Source organism: Phyllostomus discolor, chromosome 1 (genome assembly GCF_004126475.2).
Source record: "Phyllostomus discolor isolate MPI-MPIP mPhyDis1 chromosome 1, mPhyDis1.pri.v3, whole genome shotgun sequence".
Taxonomy (NCBI): Eukaryota; Metazoa; Chordata; class Mammalia; order Chiroptera; family Phyllostomidae; genus Phyllostomus; species Phyllostomus discolor.
The window spans coordinates 183049280-183072057 of NC_040903.2; the positions used below are offsets into that span (position 1 = coordinate 183049280).

At 42.9% G+C, this 22778-nt stretch overlaps 1 protein-coding gene across 1 annotated transcript in view; it reads left to right on the forward strand.

Moving 5' to 3' along the window:
* PELI2 (pellino E3 ubiquitin protein ligase family member 2) overlaps nt 1-22778 on the forward strand; it is a 158094-nt gene that overhangs the window by 128664 nt on the left and 6652 nt on the right. The window contains exons 3-5 of the mRNA XM_028507450.2: nt 9787-9888; nt 17171-17368; nt 19137-19325. Coding sequence (XP_028363251.1) covers nt 9787-9888; nt 17171-17368; nt 19137-19325 — 489 coding nt within the window. The remainder of the gene's footprint in view (nt 1-9786; nt 9889-17170; nt 17369-19136; nt 19326-22778) is intronic.

A 22778-nucleotide genomic window follows, 5' to 3' on the forward strand; every position in this document is an offset into this window, starting at 1 on the left:
CTTTAGAAAAACAGGTATACCTTGTTTATCCGGTAAATACATTATTTAAAAAGAACTACCTAAATGAATTCTTGAACAATAAGTTTTACTTTTTCCACTTAGTCATTTTGCAAAATGCTCTATTTTTATTTATGATTCTTATTTATTAGGGTTTGTTGATTTAATTAGCTGTATTTCCTGTGGCAAGTAGCATGTATGTATGTAAATATTTGTTCAGATTAGATGTTAGATGTAGCAGCAGAGAGATTCACATGCATCTTTAAAGCATTGTCCATTGACTAAGTAAGTATCTCCCCATAAAGTTGACCAACTCCTGTTCTTAATGTGCGACTGCAGTTAGGTTTCTCTCCCTCTCTTAGTCTGAAGGTGTACACTCACCATTGTTTTAATTTTTACTGAAGTAACTGTCGTTTTATAAATATATCTCATCATCTCCACTTCTTCCCATGCCCCTTCTTGCTCATGTGGAGAACCAAAAAATGCTCAAAAGAAAATGCATGACTGTTAAAGAATGAAATTTTTGGAGGTCACTTTCTCTGCCTCTTACCAGACAAGTGCGGTCGCCACCCTCTTCCAGATGACCACAGGCTGGCCCTTGTCGCAAGGTTAGACCCTCAGGTGGCCTGCGGTCCGATGCCTGCTGTGTGCAGTGAGATGGGTGCAGTTCCAGAGCACCGCCGTGAGCTTCCAGGACTGTGCCCCTTCCTTGCCCTCCCCGCTCTGTGGGAGCTGCCACTCAAAGCGAGGGTGTCTTTGTGGGGAGAGGTCTCCAGGGTTTGCACTAAAGTGTGCACTTTCAAAGTCACGGTTAGAGATAGGCTGTCATTTTTGGTGACTGGTGCACATAGTGTGATCAGTAATGTGACATGTTTGTGTGTATAGACACGTGTCCCTGTGTGGGAAAGTACACTTCACCCCTACTTCTGAAAGAGATGAGACAGGGTAACTGAAAGAGGGGAGTGCACATTAGGTTTGCTGAAGAGCAATGAAATAATCTGCAGGAACTTGAATCTGAATCTTTCACTTGTTCAGAACTTTGTGATAGACGGGCAGATATAGAAATAGCTGAAAAGCATCTTGGCCCTTAGACAGCAGTGACTTTCCTGGACACGGACCAGTGCTGGTAAGATGACGCACCCGAGGTACAGAGTGCTCAGGTAGCTTACCCAGAGTCCCACAGCCCGCCGTAGGTGGACCGTACTGTTAACCATGCAATACTGTGCCTGCATTGAAGCCTAGTTTAAAGAGACAGGAGTCCCTGCCCTCAGGGGGCTTTCAGTCCCGTGTAAGCGGGAGAGTGTCTGGGACAGATCGCCACACAGCACGAGAATGTGTTCTTGCCCAGCTCTGCAGCGGCAGCACCCGCTGTGTCATGTGTTCTGCAGTATACCCAAGTCAGGTCCTCTCTTCTGCACCGGCACCACTGACCGAGTCCATCTGCAGGGGACTGAGGAATGACTCCAGACTAGAAACAGTCTCCCCAGACCTTCTCTGCCATCCGTGGGTGCTGAACTGACCACCTCTGTCCTGGCCCCTGTCCAGCACTGTGCATGCAGTAGGTTCTCTGCCAGGGTTTATCAAATAGCTCAGTGAGCTGATCCCAGACAGGTGTGGGGGTGGCCCAATGCCAAAGTCAGAGCTATTGCCTCTAACAAATAGACTTATCATTTTGATTTATTTATTGAACAAAACACTGTTGATTTTGATGCAATCCAAGGTAGCATTTTGTGACTTTCTAATCATAGCTATGATTTGGGCACTCGTTTGAAATATGGCCTATTGAAAAGATACAATATTTTAAAGAGTATATTCATGCAAAAATAAATTATGAATTCCTTTAGCCACTTCCGCTGTTTAGAAATAGCACTCATACATATTTTATACATAAATTGACAGGGATGGCACAGTCCTCATCTTTCCTGTAGCAGTTTGAACCAGACTGATTGAGGATTTATTGCTCAATTATACTTGTCAGCCTGACATAAAAGTCATTAGTTCTGGAAAAACATGTTTGCCTACCAGGAGTATCTCTAATGAATATGGTCAATATCTAACATGTATTTAAAGCTGAACAGAACAGGAACAATCTCTGACGCGCACATTACAGACTGGGAGGAACTGGTGCCGAGCCCCTTGGGTCTCACAGCAGCACCCTCCACGCAGGTTTGTGTTTTCAGGGAGACGATGCCACTTGGAACCTTGTTCCCACTACCGTGAACACAGTGAAACCGGTGCTGCGGGTGCCGACTCTCTCTGTCGGTGAAATGTAAAGGTAACAGCTAAAAATGCAGGAGAGGTCATGTGATTTGTTTACAGTTGGTGAGTGACTTGACTAGGGTTCAAGCCTGGGGTCCAGTGTTTTGTTTTCTCAGCACCAGAATCCAGCAGCCAAGTTGACCTCTGCAGTGTGCACACACATGGTCTTACTCTCTGTCCCTGAAGAACGTGGGAACTAGGCGCTCAGCAGGACAGACCAGGTGGTCGTATTGAGACAACCGTCTGGCACGAATGTTTCCCTTTGCCCCGTCTTCATCCACGTGTTGTGCTGTCGGTGGAGAGTGTGGTGAAGCGATGCACTGCCACTGACCTCACGGGCAGCTGTCCTGTCGCCAGATATGCTGACACCCTCCAGTCCCTTCCCCACTCTCACTGCCCAGCACCACCGAGGACACAGAGCTGCTTAGTAAAGTCGTTCAGCGGTGATTTCCAAGCTGTTGCACAGTTCACAGCAAACTTATTGATTTGCTCATAAATGTGCACATTTCTGCCATAAACATCAACACTAGAAGTTGTTTTTGAATGAAGAAGGTTCGATTTGTTGGCCTCATTCAGTCCTGCTCCCAAACAGATTCTGTCATTATGTTTCCCCACGCCAGCCGACCGTTGTTTCTGCGGCAGTGCGCCCCTCCACAGAGCGCCTGTGTTCAGTGACCGGAGGGTCTGTGCGAGGCCAGCGCAGTGATTTTTCCGTTTTATCAGGTCCTTTCTGCGGCAGTGGTTTTGCAGTTATTTATTTAAATTGTATAATGGCCCAAAATATTAACTCATATATTAGAACCAACAGTTCAAGTGGCTGAAAATAAACCTGCCTCAAACATGCAGTATAATCGGCTCGGAAACCTGTACGTACGCTACCGTGCCTTATTTCAGAGTGCGAGTTGTGGACATCATTTTGAAGGCTGTTGGGAACACAAGCTTATATTATGTTTCTTGGTAGAACCCCAAAGACAAAGAGGTCACTGGCTCCCTGAGATTTCCTGAGTCTGTCCCCGGCAGGTGGGCTGTTAGGGCATCTCTGACTTCTTGCTGAGGTGTTTGAAACCGAAGGATGGGGTGCAGTGAGGAGCATCACAGAATACCACCGTATTCAGGCATGTGATGCAAAGCTCTTCAGAGCAGCTCTGTGAAAACTCGAGATTCATCTGGAAAAGGTTCCTGTGATGCAAAAGCCACACGAGGTGCCTCTTTTGAGAGGCAAAAACAACCCCGATTACATCCACTTACGGAGGAGAGAAGGTATGCAGGCCGCTGCCGCATTTCCAGTAATACATTCGCCTGGTGTGGCCAGACGCAGTGCAGCCTCAGGGCAGGGACCACAGTTGTGCAGCCGTCAGCCTCCAGGGCGGCCAGACGGGAGGGGCTGTTAGACCCTTCAGTCCTTTGCTTCTAAGTCATGGTAATAGAAAAATCAGATGTGGATTTGAAGAAAAAGAATTTCATTTGAAACTCAGATTCACGCACACATGTTGCATTCCCTTAAATGAGGCCCAGTCTAGTTTAGTAAGAAACACCCTGTTGTTATACAGTGTGTGTGGTTTGCCAAAGTTCGGCGTCATACCTTCTAAACTAACTAGTTTTCTTCTCCTGTCCCCCTAGTACCCTTTCTGTTCCTGCTCCAAGTGTGTAAAGACTAAAAATTGTCCATGCGACATGTTTGGTGGCTTTTGCCTCAAATGTTTTGAATCCTGTCCAGATTCCTTTTCTGTATTAACTTATAAATATTAATTGTATACTATAAATACTAATATATAATTTTCTTCACATCTCAGTCATGCAACAGCTGAAGATTATCGCAGTAAGAATACATACTTGCCCAAACCACAGACAGCGTCTTAACATGCATGCACTCCGGAGCACATGAAACTGCCTACTCTGTGTAGAAGCGCTCCACTACCCATGCCTGCCCCGTGCCCTCGGGCGTGGGGAAGGTGAGCACACAGAGTGCCATCACGTCTCATGGGACTTATCATAAATGTTAACAAATCAGAAAAAATGCCCTGGCACCGACAGGCCTTGAAATTGATTCGTTCAGTTGTTTTGTTGTGTAGCTGACTACTGGAGAACTTACTGGCTTAGCAAAAACCATTTGACTCGGTTCACGATTTTGTGAGGGTCAGGAATTTGGGAAGGGTACATACACATGGCAAATGCTGGGGCAGCTGGAACTGAAGGCTCATTTCCAAGTGGCTCCCTCACTCACATGACATTTGTGTCTCCAGGGACTCCCCTCCTAGCCTGGGTTTCTTCTGTGATGGTCCGGGTCTCCAAGAGCACATGTTCAAGGGTGGCGGGCGGAAAGGCTTCCTCTGACCCAGCCTTGAAGTCTCACGCGTCACTTAACGCCGCATTCTGTTGGCCAGCAAGTTACTACGGGCAGCCCAGCTTCAAGGGAAGATGAATTGCATTACACCTAATCTCCAAAGCAGCAAGTTGGGGGCTATCAAGGAGCTGATTGTAAAGTTCCTTTGGGGAATAAATTACTGGTTGCCCCACAACTACTTTGCATTTGAGGAGAAAAAGTGAAGTGTTGCATGTGATTTCTTCACTTTGTATTTGATTTTTGCCTTCGTGAGCTAAAACTAGAGAGCCTGGCCGAGACTCTGCCTGAGGTCAGGTGTGGTGGTGACAGTGCTGCCTGAGCACGGACAGCAGTGGCAGGACAGGGCTGCGAGACGGTGAGGCGCTTCTCAGTCGGAGTGGCCGGGAATGCAGTGGTTCTGTCCACTGCAGCAGGAAACCCAGGAGGAGGGGAAACGTTTGGGCCAGACAATGTAATGATACTTTCAGCTGCAGGTAACACGATACCCCACCCAAGGCAACCTAAACTCCTCATTTTTCTCATGGAAGTCTGGGGCAGGTAGTTTCAGACGTGGTTCAACTCAGAGATATCAGGGCCCAGCCCACTTCTCTGAGAGTCTTTGACTTTCCTCTCATGTTGCAAGATAAGCACCTCCGCTGCAGGTACCACATTAATATTTTATTGACAGAAAGAGGAAAGAATTTTCTCTTAGTGTCCCCCACCCCCAAGAGCTCCACCCTGGTCAGGACTGGCTCACATTTCCACGTGCTGGCTTCAGAGGAGAGTGGGAGAGCTGGCCATGGCGTGTTCAGGCTTTTTCATGGGAAGCCAGCTCTGCTAACAGGCAGAAAGGCATTAGGCAGGTAACCGATACGTCTGCCGCAGTGATGGATTCCGTTTTCTCTCCCTTCATAGTGGCTAAAGGCTCACTTGGCAGGCTTATAGAGCTGGAATTAAATGGGCTAAATCATAACTATGATAAATTGGAATTGTCTAGAAACCAGTTTCTCGGTGTTTTTTTCCCCCCCTTTTACTTCGTGATTGAAAACCAACACTGCTGCTCCTTAACAAATAAAAGATTTGGTTATTTCCCTTGTACTTTTAAAATATGAAGGAAAGCTCTCTGGCTGCCCTGGAGACGTATATCCCTCCCAGAATGCATCTTGCAGGATTGCCTCTCCGGTGTTAGTCCACATTATGCGCCTTTGTAAGTGGCTTTGCGAGTGTGTGTGTACATGCGGGTTGATGGGAGGAGGGCAATTCTGTAGACGTCATGCACCATGTTTGTTTCAGAGTGTGGAGGCTCAGAGAGCTCTCTGACATTTAAAGTTGGGCCAGGACAGCTGGTTCTTGCTGTTCTGCCCAGTGGCAGAGAGTGGCTGGGCTGAGCTGACCCGAGACCACGGTGCAAGCATGGTAAAACCCAGAAAACCTAGGTCTTTACCTAGGGAACCAAAGTGTCTTGGCTCAGAAGGGGCCTCGTTTGGGCGTCTGTGATTGTGGAGTAGTGCTTCAATTCCTAGGCTGGATAAAGTTAGAATCCTTTTTTATTCTGTGGATCTGTAATTGTAATTGTCTAATCTGTAATTGTCCAATTGTGATATTTTTAACCGGATAAAATTCACATGAAATAAATTAGGGCTGAGAGTGTCACTAATGGTACCTTTGCTGGCGAAAAGTGGGAGGAGGAGGGGAAGACCCGAGGAAAGAAGCTCTGAACCTCATCTTGCATCTGCAGCAGTTGATGCATTCATCTGACACTCGCCGAGTGCCCACGTGCCCCTGGGCTGGGGGTGGGAGAATGGACAAGGCCAGGGCTGCCTCCCGCCCTGCCTTCTCATCACAGTAGAAAAGCGAATATGGAAAATCGCTGTTGTCTACCAGGCAAGCTGGTTGGGCTGATTTTCCTTATAGCTGTAAAGTGTTTCATTTCCAAATTTGAGTTAGTATAGTAAAATCACATTATGTTACAGTAATTGTGTTTGAAATAAATTATAGTGAGTGCCAAGAGAAGGCCTTACCCATTCTCTGATATTTCAGAAATAGATTTCAAAGCAACTTGGTGCCTTGGGGCCATTTTTATTTCCATAACACCTGAATGATTGACTCAAGTCAGTGAATCTCTAATTGACTACAAGCTGTATTTCTGAAAGTCCTGTTTTAAATGTTAAAAAATATTGTTCAGAAATTGATAACTTGGAACCAAAGTAAAAAAGCTTAAGGCCCTACATACTTCCACAAGAAAGCAAAAACTGAGCTCAGGCTTCACCTCTCCTCTTAGCCCCCCTGAGCCGTGCAGGTCTGGCCCCACGCTCGACCTCAACATGCAAGAAGATGACGTGAACCCTAATGCATGCTGCGGGAATTTGGTTCCCCTGGTGGCCTTGCGTGTTCGGTTTTGACTGCCACCTTTTGCTCCAGTTCTCAATCCTGGCTTAAATACCAGGCTTCTGAGGCCCTCTCCTCACCAAGTTTCTCCTCCCTGTGGGTGCAGCCTGTTTGGGCCCCAGGGGTAAAGGGGGGCGGGGTGTTGGGCACAAGCACATGGGTAGCCCTCCTCTCCCGGCTCAGCAGTAACTCCCTGCTGCATACAGGGCGTGCACTGCCTGTTGGCCCCGGGCCTCTTGCCCCTCCTGGGACTTGTTTCTCCCTGCAGAATCGCTTTCCCCACTTCCCAGTCTTCCCACATCTAGAGGCTTCTGGAATGTAGCCCTTGGCTGGGACTTCCTTTCTCAGAAAAAGGGTTGTTTCTAATCCCAAAGCATCCACCCTTCCTAACCCTGGTGATTCAGGTTTAGCCACATTTAAAAAAAAAAAAACTTACAGAAGTTTGAAATTGCAAATATTCCTTAATGGGCTTAATGTTCATAGTGTCCTGGGTCAGGTGTTCTAAGCCCCAGAGTCCCTGCACTTTCTTCCTTGTTTGGGGCCTGCTAGGCAGGGGTCCGCCTGGGTCTTTGTGCTTCTCTTTGCCGTGGGCAGTTCCCAGGTACGGCGCCCCTTTCTCTATAAATAGACTTTTTAATGTTTCATAGGCTTATAATAGTTTGAGTCAGAAGAATAATTTTAGAATAAAACACCTTAGAAGAATTGGGTCCAGTAACGACGTAGGGCCTATAAAAGGGCTATTTCTGGTGCCTGCCGGAGCGGCGCAGTGTGGCGGGAGCGTGCCCAGGGCTGTGCGAGGTCATGGGGTGAGCAGAGCATGCCTTCAGACATTGGTGCCCAGCACATTTGGAAGACCTGTTTAAATGTTAAAACTACCAGCATGCTGTGGAGCATATACAGTTTATAATAACTTTAAGTTAATAAAAAGATAATAAGTTTATCTTTTTAAGGTCATGGGTTTTTTTCACTTAACTGTAAAGATAAACATCTCATCTTAAATTGGAAATAGTTGTATATTAATTTGGCTTTCAAAAATGTCATTTTATTACTGCCATTGAATTTAATCTCACTCATGCCAATAAAAATCAAAGATTATGTTTGTTGCTAAAGTTGAGTAGTATAAGAAGTATTTTTTTAGATTCCTGACCACATTAAATATATAAAATAGCATTTCTAATACTTGTGGTGCCCTAATGAAGCATGCACAACAAAACATCAGTTCCACCGTTCAGTTTCTCGGGACGTGTGGCTGAATAACCACGAGACGGGCCGCGCTCACTTCACACCCGATCTGGGCTGTCGCACTGTTCATGACTCTGAGCAGTTGTGTGGATTCAGACGTTTTCATTGACATGCTGTGTGTGTCCGTCCGCTTCCAAGTGCGTTCTTGCTCTTTGTACAGTGTAATCTTCAGTAAGTGCTTAATAGGTAGACTTATTAACGTTTTATTATACTTAATGTGAAAGAGTAGGAATGAAGATATGTGAAAGTAGAACGGATTAAATGTAATTGAAATAATTTGGAGTAAATTTAAGTAAACTTCATTGTTAACTTGGAAATTTAAAAGTATGTGACCACAACTTAAGATGTGTGTTCAAAGATTTCATTATGGAGAAAATAAAAGTAATATTGTATTGTTGGTTTCTAGATTTTTTTTTGAAAAAGACTTAATTTTAGTCTAAAAATTAAAAAGTTAAAACTAACTTAGCTACCTTATTTATCAGTTCAGTAAATATCTGGGTTTAAGCAACTGCTTGTAGAATATTTAAATAAGATATAGAACAGACTATATGATGAGGGACCCAAAAAACCCCAGAATTATCTTCTGAAGGGTAGGCCCCTTGTAATACGGGCTTCCCTCTCTAGGTGGGTGTTCTAGGAACCCATCTGTATCAGTGTGCCAGCGGGCATTGTTGTGAGAGGCTGCATTAGGCTTCAGTGAATATTTTTGAAGACTCAACATGTTTTCCCATCTCATGATGGGTGATTTACGAGCATACCTGCCCATGCCACACTAAATGTTCAGCAGTTTTTGACAAAAAATGGCATGACCCCCATGCTTTACCCCCTCTCACCCCTAGCAACTTTTTTTTGTTTCCCAGATGGAAAAAGGCCTTAAAGGGAAACATTTTGTTGATGTGGAAGAAGTTAAACAACAGCAGAAGTACTAAAAAGCATCAAAATGCACCAGTTCAAAAACATTTTGAGCAGTGGAAAAACATCTTGATGGGTGTATTGCAATTAAATGCACAATCTTTTATAAGTACCATTTTTTGAGGTGTCCCCCATAAGTATGATTATAGCTAGAAAAGTACATTATATAGAAATTCATACAGAACATTTGTAGTTTTTTCAGTGATTCTTTTACTATGATTATAATCTCTATTACACAGGGAAAATACCATAACAAAATGTTACTGACTTACCTGTTGTAGTGTGAAATAAGTCCTAAAATTTTAAATAAATCATGTTAGTCTAAAAATTCTATCAGTTAAGATAACGTTGAGGAAGTGCTTTCCCCACTCCCGCCCCCGGGAATATGATTAAATCAAGTCTTGCAAACTGGTACATTAGCTTTGAATTGAAATGAGTAAAATGTTGTTTAGATTAAGACAGGACACCTGGTAAAAGCAGCCTCTCGGCCACGGGCTGCTCTGTAGCTCAGGGCGCAGCACAGGGTGGCTCTGAGTGTTAGGAAAATGCTGGCTTGTTTTGGGCTTTGCTGGTAGAATAATGTCTCTTAACTACAAACAGAACTGTGGTTAAGTTGTTGAAACAAAAAATTAATGAATTTTTATTTATTTTTATTTCATTATTAGGCCATCAGCTGCAAAGGTCAACACAGTATATCATACACTCTGTCAAGGAACCAGACTGTGGTGGTCGAGTACACGCATGATAAAGATACGGATATGTTTCAGGTAACGTGTTTCTTTTTTTAATGGAAATTTCGGGACATTATTCCTTCAGTTCTGTGTTTTGATATGTAATCAGAACTTCTAGCACACTAGCTTCTGGGGATGCCCAAGAGGAAAGAGGCAAGGATAATACAAAATTTATTTCTACTTGGTTTCTGAAAGACTAAGAGAACTTAATTCTAAAACTGCAAATAAAATCATAAAGATTACATTCTCAGATCGCAATGCAATAAAAATAGACTTGAATAACAAGAATGAATATCTTTATAGCCAGCTACTTTTAAAAGCCAGCATGTTTAAAATACTTCCTAAATAACACTTGAATCAAAGATGACATCAAAATACAATTATAGGCCTTTTTAAAAATAACTGGGAACATTATATAGCCAAAACCATGAGATGTGACTGACAGCATACTCAGAAGACATGTAAAAACTTAAATGCTGTTATTTGGAAGGGGGGAGGGAAAGAGAGGGGGAGGGAGGGTTAAGGAACTAAACATTTATCTCAAAAAAATTTTGAAGTCCTATTTAAAAAATGAAAAAGCAGAGGACAGGTTCAGGAATAGTTTTAGCAGTAAATAATAGAAACTCCAGAAATACATCAAAAGAAAGCAGGAGGGAGGAAGTAATAATGGAAAAAAGTCATCATTAATTTAAAAAGAGAATTGCTATATCCAAGATTTGGTACTTTAAAACAACAGGAAATTTAAATTAAGGCTAATAAAATAAACAACCAAACGCAAATTGGAAACCATGAGGCTTTGCATTTCTGTATGGAGAGTTAAATTATTAATTAAATGTTGAAACAAATAAAAAAGTACCATAGAAGCTAACATCAAAAAGGGATGTAAATAGCTTTTACAAAGAAGAAAATATGCTCAGCCTTGCTTATGAAAACAGAAATGTGAATTCAAATCACACAGATACCATTTTCTTTCCTTACCAAACTGGCAGGAATCCAACAGTTTTTGTCCGCGATGTGGGAGACACTCCCCTACAGGCTGTAGAGCAGCGCAGCCTCTGTGGGGCGGCGAATGGAAACGCCTATGAAAAGTACAAAATTCACTCTTCAACTCAGCTCTTCTCCTCCTAAAGTTCTTCTCTTCCTAGAGAAGAGATACGTCAGAGCGAATGCCTCAGAGATACCCCTACATACATGCAAGATGATACTTTTATCAAGCCATTGCTTGAAACGTAGTTGAATAGTAACAGTTTACAAACAACCAGAAGTGCTTCAGTAGGGGACCAGTTTCATGAATTTGGGGACAGCAATACAGTTGGGGCCTCCAAGGTTATAAAACAATGAGGAAAAGCTTTGTGTGCAGACACAGACAGAGTTCCAAACATATTTAATGAATTTATTAATACAATTCAATATGTTGAGCCATTGATAGTATCCTATTCAATTAAGATTACTTAATGTTGAATGTTAATAAAGTAAATAATTAATGTTATTAAATATTAAATTTAAATAGTATATTAATCATTAAATATTAAATTAGTATAATTAAATGTTTAATGCTTATATGCATTAAGTAAAGCATTTTCCTTTGTGGGGAAGAGGACTAGGCAGGGGGTGTTATATAGGAAGTATTCCATACTTTTTGATTTTTTGAGCTTCGTGAATATGTTAGCTATTTAAAAACTAAACTCCTTATAGACAGGTAGAGCCGTCATCATGGTCATGAGTATAGACATAGTTATGTAGGTGCCAGTTTGAACACAAAAGCAAGATGTGTCATATTTAGACAGAATATTAAGTGGTTTTATTTTTCATCCTATTTCATTTTATAATATTTCAAATAGTTTTTCTTCTCATTCTACAGAATAAAACCTCTTCCTAAATAAGTATTTGTATACTTCCCTGTTGGTATTTCTATGGGACTTCATAATAATTCTTTTTTTTAATGCTTTACAAAACTATGTAGCTTCCCTTTGTAAGATTTTTTTAACTGTTTTACAGAGAGAAGATTCTCAATACTAAAAAAGTGAATTAAGAAAAGCTTTAAAATATAGTAAACGCATTTTTTAATTCAATGTGTTAAATGTATACATTAAAAAACAGGTAAGCAAGAGTAGGTTTACACCTGTAAAATAATAATAAATAAGTGATAATACAAGGATAAACTATTTCATGTACTCACAACTGTAAACCTTTTACCCACCTCTGTATGCTTTAAAATACTTTTTTGAAAAGGTTTACATTTGTTGGTGGTGCATGTTTTACCACTTGAAACCAAGTCACTGTGATAGCTCGTGCCACTGCATCACTATTCCTTAAGTGACATGTTGTGACATAAAGTGTATATTTTTCATTATTGTGCAACCACATTCTTCTTAATTCTTTACTTTCTTCCTTCTCATCTCTGCAAATGCAGAAAGAATTAAAGACTTAGCTGAAATTTTTTCAGCTTCTGTTACTATTTTTTATTATAGTAAGAACATTTACTATGTCTACCCACTTGAAAAATTTTTGAGTACACAATACAGTATTTTTAACTGTGGACCTGATGTTGTCCAGCAGATCTCTGGAGCTTACCAGTACCTATCTTGTGTAACTGAAACTTTGTACTTGTTGAACAGGGATAAAGAGAGGAAAAAGAAAAGAGTAAGTGAAGTAAAAGCTAAAGAAGAAGATAGGTTTGAATGCAATCAAAGGAAACGGTGAAATAGCTTAGGGAGTCCCTGTCGGGTAATGCCCAGTACACTCTGGCCTCGAGGGGAAGGGAAGTGGCCGGTCCCTCTCGGATTTCTTAGTTTCATAGATGCCGACCTGGGTGCTGCAGCGACTTACGTTTTTAGGTTTTGTTTGGTTGGTGTTCAGTTTAGTTGGCTTATAGTAGTTTTAGATGGTAACACTAGCATCTATATAGTTGAGAAAAATGTTTAAAAATACCAACATTTTTTCAATAGTAATCCCTTAAAACGTGTGTGTGTATCTCTCACAGCTGTCAAGCTCACTCTCATGACCTTCCATTCATCAGTTTCATTTCTGGAGTGCCTGCTCCTAGCTCCTGTCCACAGACAGCTAAGGCTTCCCTCCCACGGTGAAGTGAAATGAGATGACCTTAAAAAGGCAGACAGGCCGGGAGAGGTAGGCCCTTTAGGTCAAGGAAAGAACTTGGGTTTTGTTCTAGGAGTTTGGAAGAAGCTGTTGGAGGATTTTAAGCAAAAAGAGAGGTATAACCCGATTTATGTTTCTAAAAGATGTCTCCAACTACTGTCTGTAGAGAAGAAGGTTGGAGGCCAGTGGGAAACTAGAAGACCAGTTTGGAGGCTAAGGCATGCGGTCCCAGTAAGAGCTGGTGGTAACTGAACTAAGGTGGGGAAAGATGTGTTTTCAAGGTAGAGTTGACAGGGTGGCCACAAGGCTAAACGTGGGTGTGGATGAAAGAATCAGTAATAATTCTTGGGTATTGATCTTTAGCTTGAGCAAATTGGATGGTAGCTTGAGCAAATTGGATGGCAGCCCCTGACATTAGGAATCTAGGGTTCAGAGGGGGTCCGGGTTCTATTTGGAGCATGTCAGGGTGCCTCTGAGGCAGAGGGGCCTCAGATGGAGATTGGGTGTGCTAGTCTGAAGTTTCAGGGAGAGGGCAGGGCTTTGTGGCTTATAAATTTGATTTAATGAGATTACCTAGGGAGAGACCAGAAAGAGAAGAGACAGGAACTATTTACCAACTAGCCTGGAAGGGTTTCATTATTTGAATACCGGGTTCAAATGGACCAGGATATGCTGGCTGACTATAAGGCCTGGAGACCTCCGCAAGAGTGGCTTCAGCACAGCGTGGGGAGAGAGCGCAGCTGGAGTGCATTGGGGAGAGACGATGAGGGGAAGAGGAAGGAAGTGGAGGTAGTAACCAGTGACAGGTTTTTCAAGAAGTATCACTGTTAAGTGAGTCAGAGAGATGATGCAGTAGCTTGAGGGTGGCTTGCAGGCAAAGGGAAGAGTTTTTTAAAGATGAGAGACTGGTCTAGAACAGTACTACTTAAACAGTGCTCCGCCGAGCGTTGAAATGTCTGTTAACAATACAGAGTGAGATGAGTAGGAAATTGTAAATTGTTATAGCACTACGGTATTACCGACACATTGAAACAGGCGACCATTTTCCTAATACTCATTTTCATTGCATTTTTTAAAAGGTATCACTGGTAGGCTGAAATTTAAACAAAACAAAACTAGTTCTTGACTCCACAGAGGCCCAGTCTGAGAAGCTCCAGAATGTGTGACAGCTGATGGCATGATCCAGTCTCAAGAGAGAGATGGTTGATTCAGGGGAAGGGGCAGCACAGGAACCAATGTCAGCAAAATCCTCAAGGAGTGGAGAATATTGAGATCTCAGGCATCAGTGGGGAGATTGGTCCTGAATAGCAGCAGCAATGCGTCATCCTTGTCATAAGGAAAGCCAGACAATGTTACAGGTGCAGGGACATGGGAAGGATTGGGCTGGGCAATGTGAGGGAGGCCCTTTCAGGTGCTCCCGTACACTCTTAGACCTGTGCTGACTTCAGCTGACAGCCAGGCAGACCTAAACTTTTCTCACATATACTAAAATGGGAAGTCCTGAATGATGCTGTGTTCATAACTACCCATAGTAGGGATCAAAATTCTCACTGTGGCTGTGGTATGCATGTCAGCATGATATATATGAATATCAGATGAAATTCAGAAATGTCTTGGCCTATCCACATGACTGTCCTTAAAATAATGTAGAGTTGGTCCAGTAAACAAAAGAAAGGACAGGATCTGAGTTTTCCACAGTGGGTGGTGAGTTTTCAGTAGGAAAGTGGCTCAGTTTTTTCCTGGCAAAAGCACCATGAAGTTTGTGACCTGCAGTATGAAATTGTACTAGCACTCTGCAGGTTCAAGTGGAAGTGCATTGACAAATCCCGTATGACCAGTCAGATAAGTGTCATGACTTGAAATAATTGATCCTAGCAGTATGTGTTCCAGTTGGAACAAAATGTCATGTTTTACATCAATTTCAGTTAATTGATCAAGACATGAATTTGATACACTGGGATGAAATCAGGCTGGCCTTTCTTGAAGAGGATAATCTCTGTAGACAAGGAGCAGTTGTGTGGCATTCTACAAGAGTGCGGTTTTAGCTTTGAGCTTATAAGAGAGCTTCAGAAGGCATTCCCTCTTCCATGGAGGTGTCGGAGCTTGGGTCAGAGACTGTGTTGTGAGAACTCTGGGTTTTGTGAGGTGACCAGGCAGTTAGAATGTCACATTTTACTCCTAAGCTTCGTTGGAATAGAGGCTCAGGATGGGTTTGTTTCTGAGTTTGGAGTAGTCTTTATTTTCTCCTTTATACTTGTCTATTTTTGTGAAATATGTTAAATAAGTATTTGTTACTTCTTCAATTGCATAAAAGCTTTTTAAATAAAATAAGTCAGAGAAAGACTTATCACTTATATGTGGAATCTATTAAAAATTGAAGTCATGGAAACAGAGACTAGAATGGTGGTTAGCCGGGGCTGGAGGGGTACAGTCTGGGGAGTGAGGGAGTTTTGGTCGAACAGCACAAACTTCCAGATGTAAGATGAGTAAGTTCTGGGGATTTAATGTACGGCCTGGTGATTATAGTTAGTAATGCTGATTACATACTTGAAAGTAGCTAAGAGAATAGCTTTTTAAAAAAGACTTTAAAAAATAATTAGAGCGGTCTGAATTGGAGCTTCTGAGTTGCATACCCAGCTTTTAAATGAATGTGGCAGAGAGAAGATTCTGCAACCATAGAAAGATGAATTGTATGGTGATTTGATTTTGTAATATCTCTAATTTACATTTTATGTTGCATTTTTTAACAAGTTATGGTTTTCTAAACCTGACATGCATGCATTCAGGCAGTATGTATCTACTTCAGTTGATGAGTTTCAGTGAACCCAGTGGTTTAGTTTATTCTAGGCACATTTCATTAGGACAAGAAATTAAGGTTGGTAAAAAAAAAAATAAGAGAAAATAGTTGTCTGTTGTTGGTTGGTTTGAAATAGTCTGTGCGTGAGAATGTATATGTGAGATTTACAAAATAAATTTAATGTTGTTCCAGGAAGCAAGCAGAGCTAAATTATGCATGATATATTAATAGTTTTCCCTTTCATGCATTTGGATTAAAAGTATATTAATGTTGCTTATATTTTAGATAGAATTTTGAGATCAGGATAAAGATACCTGGAAAATTGACTTTTGGGGATGTTACATGTACACACTGGTGTTCCTCCCATTGGCCGCTCAGAATCAAAGTCACTGCTGTTAGAACATCAGTCTGTGTAGGGAGAAAGGACGCATTTACATACACATAACTGATTTTAAGTCAAGTCTCTTTGGCATATATAACACTTACCATCATTTTCTAGTTAGAGATTCATAGAGCCTGATTACATAAACATTTTACTATTTTGTCTTGAGTTTTCCTTATTTGTAAACAAATTCTTAACTTCTCCCAGTTCAGAAGACAGAGCAGTCCTCATCTTATTTGGATTTATTGCTTATGAAAAGCTTTGTTAGAACTGTAAGATCTGGCCAAGGAAATACATTTCTCTCTGGCAGCATTTTAACTTATCAAGGAAAGTAAGTCAATATAATATTATTGGCAACTTCTTAGACTTTCCCAAGGGAGTTTTTAAAACTCCAAAGTTGAACTGTTAAGAGCAGCTTTTATTTTTCACTGGACCGAGCCCAGACTTTGGGCTGACCTGTGTAGCCCTCTCTCTCCGTCCTGGCTGCACGGAGGAGCGGCAACAGGTGTTTGATCTCTGCGTCTGGGTTATGGCCACTCTGGCTGTGTGCTGTGAGTCCCTGGGGGTGGGGGGGGGCAGGGTTGGCACAGAGGGCAAAGCCAGGTCCTGGAGTGGACAGGGGTGGGGGCAAGAGTTCCTTTGTTTGTTGGCTTCCTTTAAAATCTTGCTTTTTTCCACCTACAAACACGCGTGCACGCTCGTGCACACGCGCACACACACACACACACACACAGAATGATTCACCATGAAAGTAATGCTCCTGCCTGATGCAAGAGGTACCTTCTGTTTGGAGTAAGATCTCTTCTTCCAGAATAGAAAGTTGAGCTTTTCTTCTAATATTTGAGATTGGATGGTTGGTTATACCATATCATCTCCCTTAGTTTAAAAAAGAAAAGGGGAACTGAAGTTTTCATTCAGTTCTGACCTTCGAGGCAGAGATAATGAATGTTAAAGGGATCTTGAACACTCATTCCCCTTGAGCGAAGTTGGTGGCGTGATGACGTTTTTCAAGGGAGTTACAAGTATTTCGATTTACTTAGGTGGGCAGATCAACCGAAAGCCCTATCGACTTCGTTGTCACAGACACGGTTTCCGGCGGTCAGAACAGCGATGAGGCCCAGATTACACAAAGCACCATCTCCCGGTTCGCCTGCAGGATAGTCTGCGACAGGAGTGAGCCTTACACAGCGCGGATCTTCGCGGCCGGGTTCGACTCTTCCAAAAACATATTTCTTGGGGTAAGTACTCTGACTGTGTCCATTGTCTCGAGAAAAACACTTCTTATTATCACATACACCATTTAATCGTGATCCAGACATTCACTTTACATGATGCCTCTAGTTAGATTTTGAGATTTTAGTTTTCAGATGGCCAGTTTGAAAAGCTGTTACTAAAAATCTGAAAATAATTATCATTACTTGTTTTACTTGCCATAATAACTATAGTATGTATAGTAATTACTTTTTAAAGTATATCTCAACATCATGCATAATGTATTTATGGTGGACTTAAGGGGATTTATTTCATAGGGAAAAATAAATGGTCAAATCTAGATAATTAGGGTTTAAAGGAAAATGTTAATTATTCATTCATTTAAAAACTGAGTGTTTGCTATGTTCATATTGGGTTATAAATGTGATATCACAGAGAAGAAAACATTAAAAATCTCTGCTGTTGTAGGGCTTCCATGTAAATTAAACCCAGAAGTTCTAGTGAATATCCAGTTTTCATATAGTTTCTTTTTGAATCAAGATATTTTTGTAGGGAAAAAATACACACAAAATGGCCTTCCAGGGGCGTTCCACCTGCCGTCTTCAGGCCGCACGCAGCCTAGGGTGGCTCTGAATGCAGCCCAACACAAGGTCGTAAACTTACTTAAACATTATGAGATCTTTTTGTGATTACATATCTCAGTACATTTAATGCGTGGTCCAAGACAACTCTCCTTCTTCCTGTGTGGCATAGGGATGGCAAAAGGTTGGACACCCCTGGAACCATAATGAAAAGGTGTAGTCCCCACATTACAAGAAGTGCCAAGAAAGGGAAGGCCAGCTTGAGGGTTGGTTATTCAGTGGTTCTGTGACCTCCAGGAAATCAGGTTCTGTCTGGTCCCCTGCCTCTCAGGCACATTAGCTTCCTTGGGGGAGGTCTCGACCTCTGGGTGAGAAGTGGCTCCTGCACCCCTGAATGCCCCGCAGCATGGAAGCTTCTTGCAGAAGAGGTGGCAGAGGCACTGTGGATCCCTTGCGAGCAGAGAGGCCTTTCCAGGAAGCCTCCCAGAAGACTCACTCGGTGCCATTGGCCTGAACTCAGCCACACGCCCACCCCTAAGCCAGTCATTGGCACGGGGCTGGGGCCATCATAACTGGCTTGTTGTAATCAGGACCTACCCAAGTCATGGGAATGATACCTGGCTCTGTCCCTAAGAGAAAAGAGAGAAATCGCTGTGGTGCCATCATCCAAGTGTCTGCCCTGCATTATATCAAGCTGCTCTGGCCTTCCACCTGTGAGGATATCCGTACCAATTCATATGCAAATGCAGTGGCCACAGATTGTTGGCTTCACACTTGCTAAAATTTTGTATGTTTCATGGAAATGTTTTCCCTTCTTCCACACATTTCCCTGGTAATGAGTTCATGTAAAGCATCTTCAGATAGTAAGATGAGAGGACTGCACAGGTAAACTGAAGAGTACACACCAGATTCTGCCCCACTGGGGGTGGGGCCCGTGAGAAAGCATCTCTGAGGGGGAGGCGCAGGCATCAGGTTATTTTTTTAAGCTCCCAAAATAAATGTAATGTGTCTCTGGAGATAAATGATTTATCCATTTTACCATTTCTTTCATACTGTTGGACTAATTGCATATTTTATTATTCTGGTTATTAGTTTTAAATAGAAAATGAAAATTCACCACTTTCCTCCCCTCTGCTCCTAGCCAGTATTTTAAAGAGATTCTAGAGTCCCTTCATTGCTTAACATCTTAACATGGTTTTTTTCTGCTCTCCAGGAAAAGGCAGCAAAATGGAAAAACCCTGACGGCCACATGGACGGGCTCACTACAAATGGGGTCCTGGTGATGCATCCCAGAGGGGGCTTCACAGAGGAGTCCCAGCCCGGGGTCTGGCGCGAGATCTCTGTCTGTGGAGACGTGTACACCTTGCGAGAAACCAGGTCGGCCCAGCAGAGGGGAAAGCTGGTGAGTAGACTTCGCTCTGGCCAGTGCAGCGACAACAGCCTGAATCGAGGACTGCCCTCCGCTCCCCTGGAATGCAGACCCTTCTCGGGGGCACGGGGGCCGGGCACCACCGGCCGGGCAGAAGGAGCGTCCAGCAAGCGCCTGCAAGTGGAAGGGAAACAGCCTCGTTCCATTAACGATTAAGCTTTCCTCGGAGCAGAAGGAAATTACCTGTTGTCCTTACATCTTTAAAAGCATAATCTTTTATTATATCACTCACCACAAAAGTCCACTTACATTTACTTTAAGAAGAATAAACTTATTTTTAGTGTAAAACTTGACTAATTTGGAAAAAGCCTAAACAGTTTGACTAGTGAAAATTGTGACTTACAGAATAATTTACTAGACTTTCCAGAACTAAAAGATAATTATTACCTTTTTAAAAGTTTATAGTAGGAAATTAATATATAATTCCCTAAATAGTTCACCAAAATTGTAGTTACGGCTTTTTACTTCAATTAATTCACATAGTACATTGACTTGGCATGCTAATATTTTCCTAGAACGATTACTACTTACCCCAAACACCCTAACACAGTTGGTTTTTTACCCTTTCCTTCCATGGAGTATAATTACAGTACCTTCAGTGAGCAGCTTTGGGTTTCTGGTCTTGCCGTAGTTCTGGGGCACAGTGCGCAAGCGTTCTCAGTCAGGTTTCTACTCCAGTATTTTTAATTAACTGTTAGGTAGAAGCTAGAACAACAGGGAACAAATGTTTTCTTCAGAACTCCCATAGAAAAAATATAGGGAAATAGAGGATTGGTGTAGCATTTTTCAGAGAGAAAGATGGTAACCAGATATTTTTAAGGTGGAGAAAGAAGATAGGGGATTATTTTACTGTCCTGGCTTGCTGTTCTCTGCTGGCTGTTTGTTTTTAGGGAATTGTTTAAGTTTCTATTTCATACCATTATTCAGCTAGGGTACAGCTTCTTTGTTTGACGATAAAGCCCAGCCTTGCAGCATCATGGCCGAGTAAATATGAGAAGTGCTTTCTAAGAAAGGCCAAGCAAATTCCATAAACTTGGCCTAAACATTTTTAAAGAGATTTTACACAGGGAAGAGAAGGTGAAAGCATCTTCCCGGATAACTCTGTCTCCGATCACCAGATGCTAGTACACGGCACTGACCTGGGCTGGCCACACCGGCTGTTCGTCGTTCCGCTGGGAACAGCGGGAAGTCAGGGAAAGGCTGCCGGGTGCAGGTCCCGCGTTGGCATTTCAGAGATGCCAGCTCAGAATTTAACCTGCGCAGCAGCCTTGTCAGGGGACTCTCATTGTCCCCATTATGTGGATGAGGAAAGCATGGTCTGGAGAGGGTACATATTGCCCAGTGTCACAAAGTTAGAAGGTGACACCAGACTGGATTGAAACTGGGATACCTCAATTGAGTCTAGACTCCGGGCCGCCACTCCGTACCATCCTGTGGGGAGTCACACCTGGCTCTCACCTGAGACGGTTGCCGCCAGAGTATTTGCCTCCTGGGCAGGTGTAAAGCACACGCAGCAGCCCAGAAGGGCTTGTCTGTCCAGGGGGACGCGTCCCAGCGTGCGTGCCTTGCCGCTCTGGTAAATGTCGGGGGGCCTGGCTCACACTTCTGCAGTGTGCCAGGGAAGTTCACAGTGCTACGGAAACAACTCCAGAAATAGCTCGAATGGATTGTTTTAAATATAGACTAATTAATTTAAAGTTTTTCCTGTAAGTGACCCTTAGACCTACAGAAAGCCATGCTGTACCATTTGATGATAGCATACAATTGGCCTGGCCAGCAGTAAAGATTTCCAGGTTTCTGTCAGTCTGACCTTGGGCTTGCTTATGTGTGACAGAGTGGGGATGAAGGGACCCCTCCTCCCTGTAGTCCCCTCTTGTGCACTTGGGGGAGCTTGTCTCTGTCCAGGATGAAACCCTGCACTGATTCTTTGCACTTCTCATTCCGATGTATGACTCTTTGGTCCTGTGTGTGTTGCTGGTAGGAGTTGCTGTAAATTACGTCTATCTACAGGTATCACTTGTACTTTAATGTGCGACTCTGGAGATGAAAGTGACCAGCTAGGAGTCCCGAATATTTTTCACGATGATAGCCAATGCCTGCTGGCAGGGTGTTTTATATTAATGTCACACTCGGCGTTTAGTGTGAGTCCGCATCCTCTTATGTTTTTAACAGGTTACCTTGGCTTCTCATTATCACAGCAAACGATGCACCCTTGGCACTTTGTACTTGATCAACATACTTAAATGTGGGGGCAGTATTTTTTTCAGGAGCTTAACCCCCAGTTAATAAATAGGCGAATGAACTATGAATTGTGCCCTCCTCATTTGTGCCCTGCCTCGGTCAGCGATAACATGGTAACATTTACCATATTGCTCTAGCAGACTCTTGAGTATTTTATCAAATTATATTCGAGGTTATTTTATTAAGCTATATTGGCTTTGTGTAAAATTAGGTAAATTCAGTTATGTTGATTTACTTACCTAATTTTAGGTGAAATTATAAAAATAACCCTAGTGTCACTACACGTAGGCTGTACCAAGTGCTTTGTGTTAATTCTCTCTGTTACTCAAAGCAACCCAATGCGGTCAGTGCTGTCACTGTCACCATTTACAGGTGAGGAAACCAGGCTTTAAAAGGCTGTCACTGGCTCATAAGTGGCAGATAGGGATTTGAATTCCCCCCTCTAAGCTCAGCCATCTGGTATGCTGCGGTCATTAGGTTTGAACTGCCTCTCACTCCCACAGCCCTGTCTGTTCCTGGTGCCTTCTCCTTGCTCTGTTTTGTTTTGTTTTGCTTTGTTGTGTTTTGTTTTTGTAGAATTTGACAAAGAAAATCCGAACCGTTGCCTCTGCACAGTGGTCTCTTCATCGTCCTGCCCCCCACACACTGTATTCTGGAGAAAAGCTACACATTGTGTTGAGAGACAGTGGAAGCACATAAGAAATAACAAATAAGAAGGAAAACAGGCTGCTCTCTGGGCAGCCACGATATATTAATGGTTTTGAAGTCAGGCCACAGTTTCCAGTCCTGGTTCTTCCACGTGGTGGCTCCACGTTCTTGAATCAGTGCCATCCCAGGGAGACCCGAACGACCAGTGGGAGTTCTCCAAGCTGCAGGGTGGACGTGGGTGGGTGTGATGGAGAATTCTGTTCAGAGGGCACTCGTGCGCCTGCCTGTAGGCAGTCCAGCTTCACGCGTGTACAGGCTCGAACCCCGTGCACGCAGCATGGGGCAGCCCTGTCCCACGGTTAGCTCCAGCTGTGGAAGCCGAGTGGCCATATCATGAATGGTCCGAAGTTTGGGCTTCATCCATCCTGACAGCATTGGAGAGCCAGCACAGCCCTTTGAGCCAGAGAATGACAATTTCTGCCCTGCCCACACCTCTCTTCCCCTTACACGGCTCTTTTTCTGCACCCCAGCCTTAGT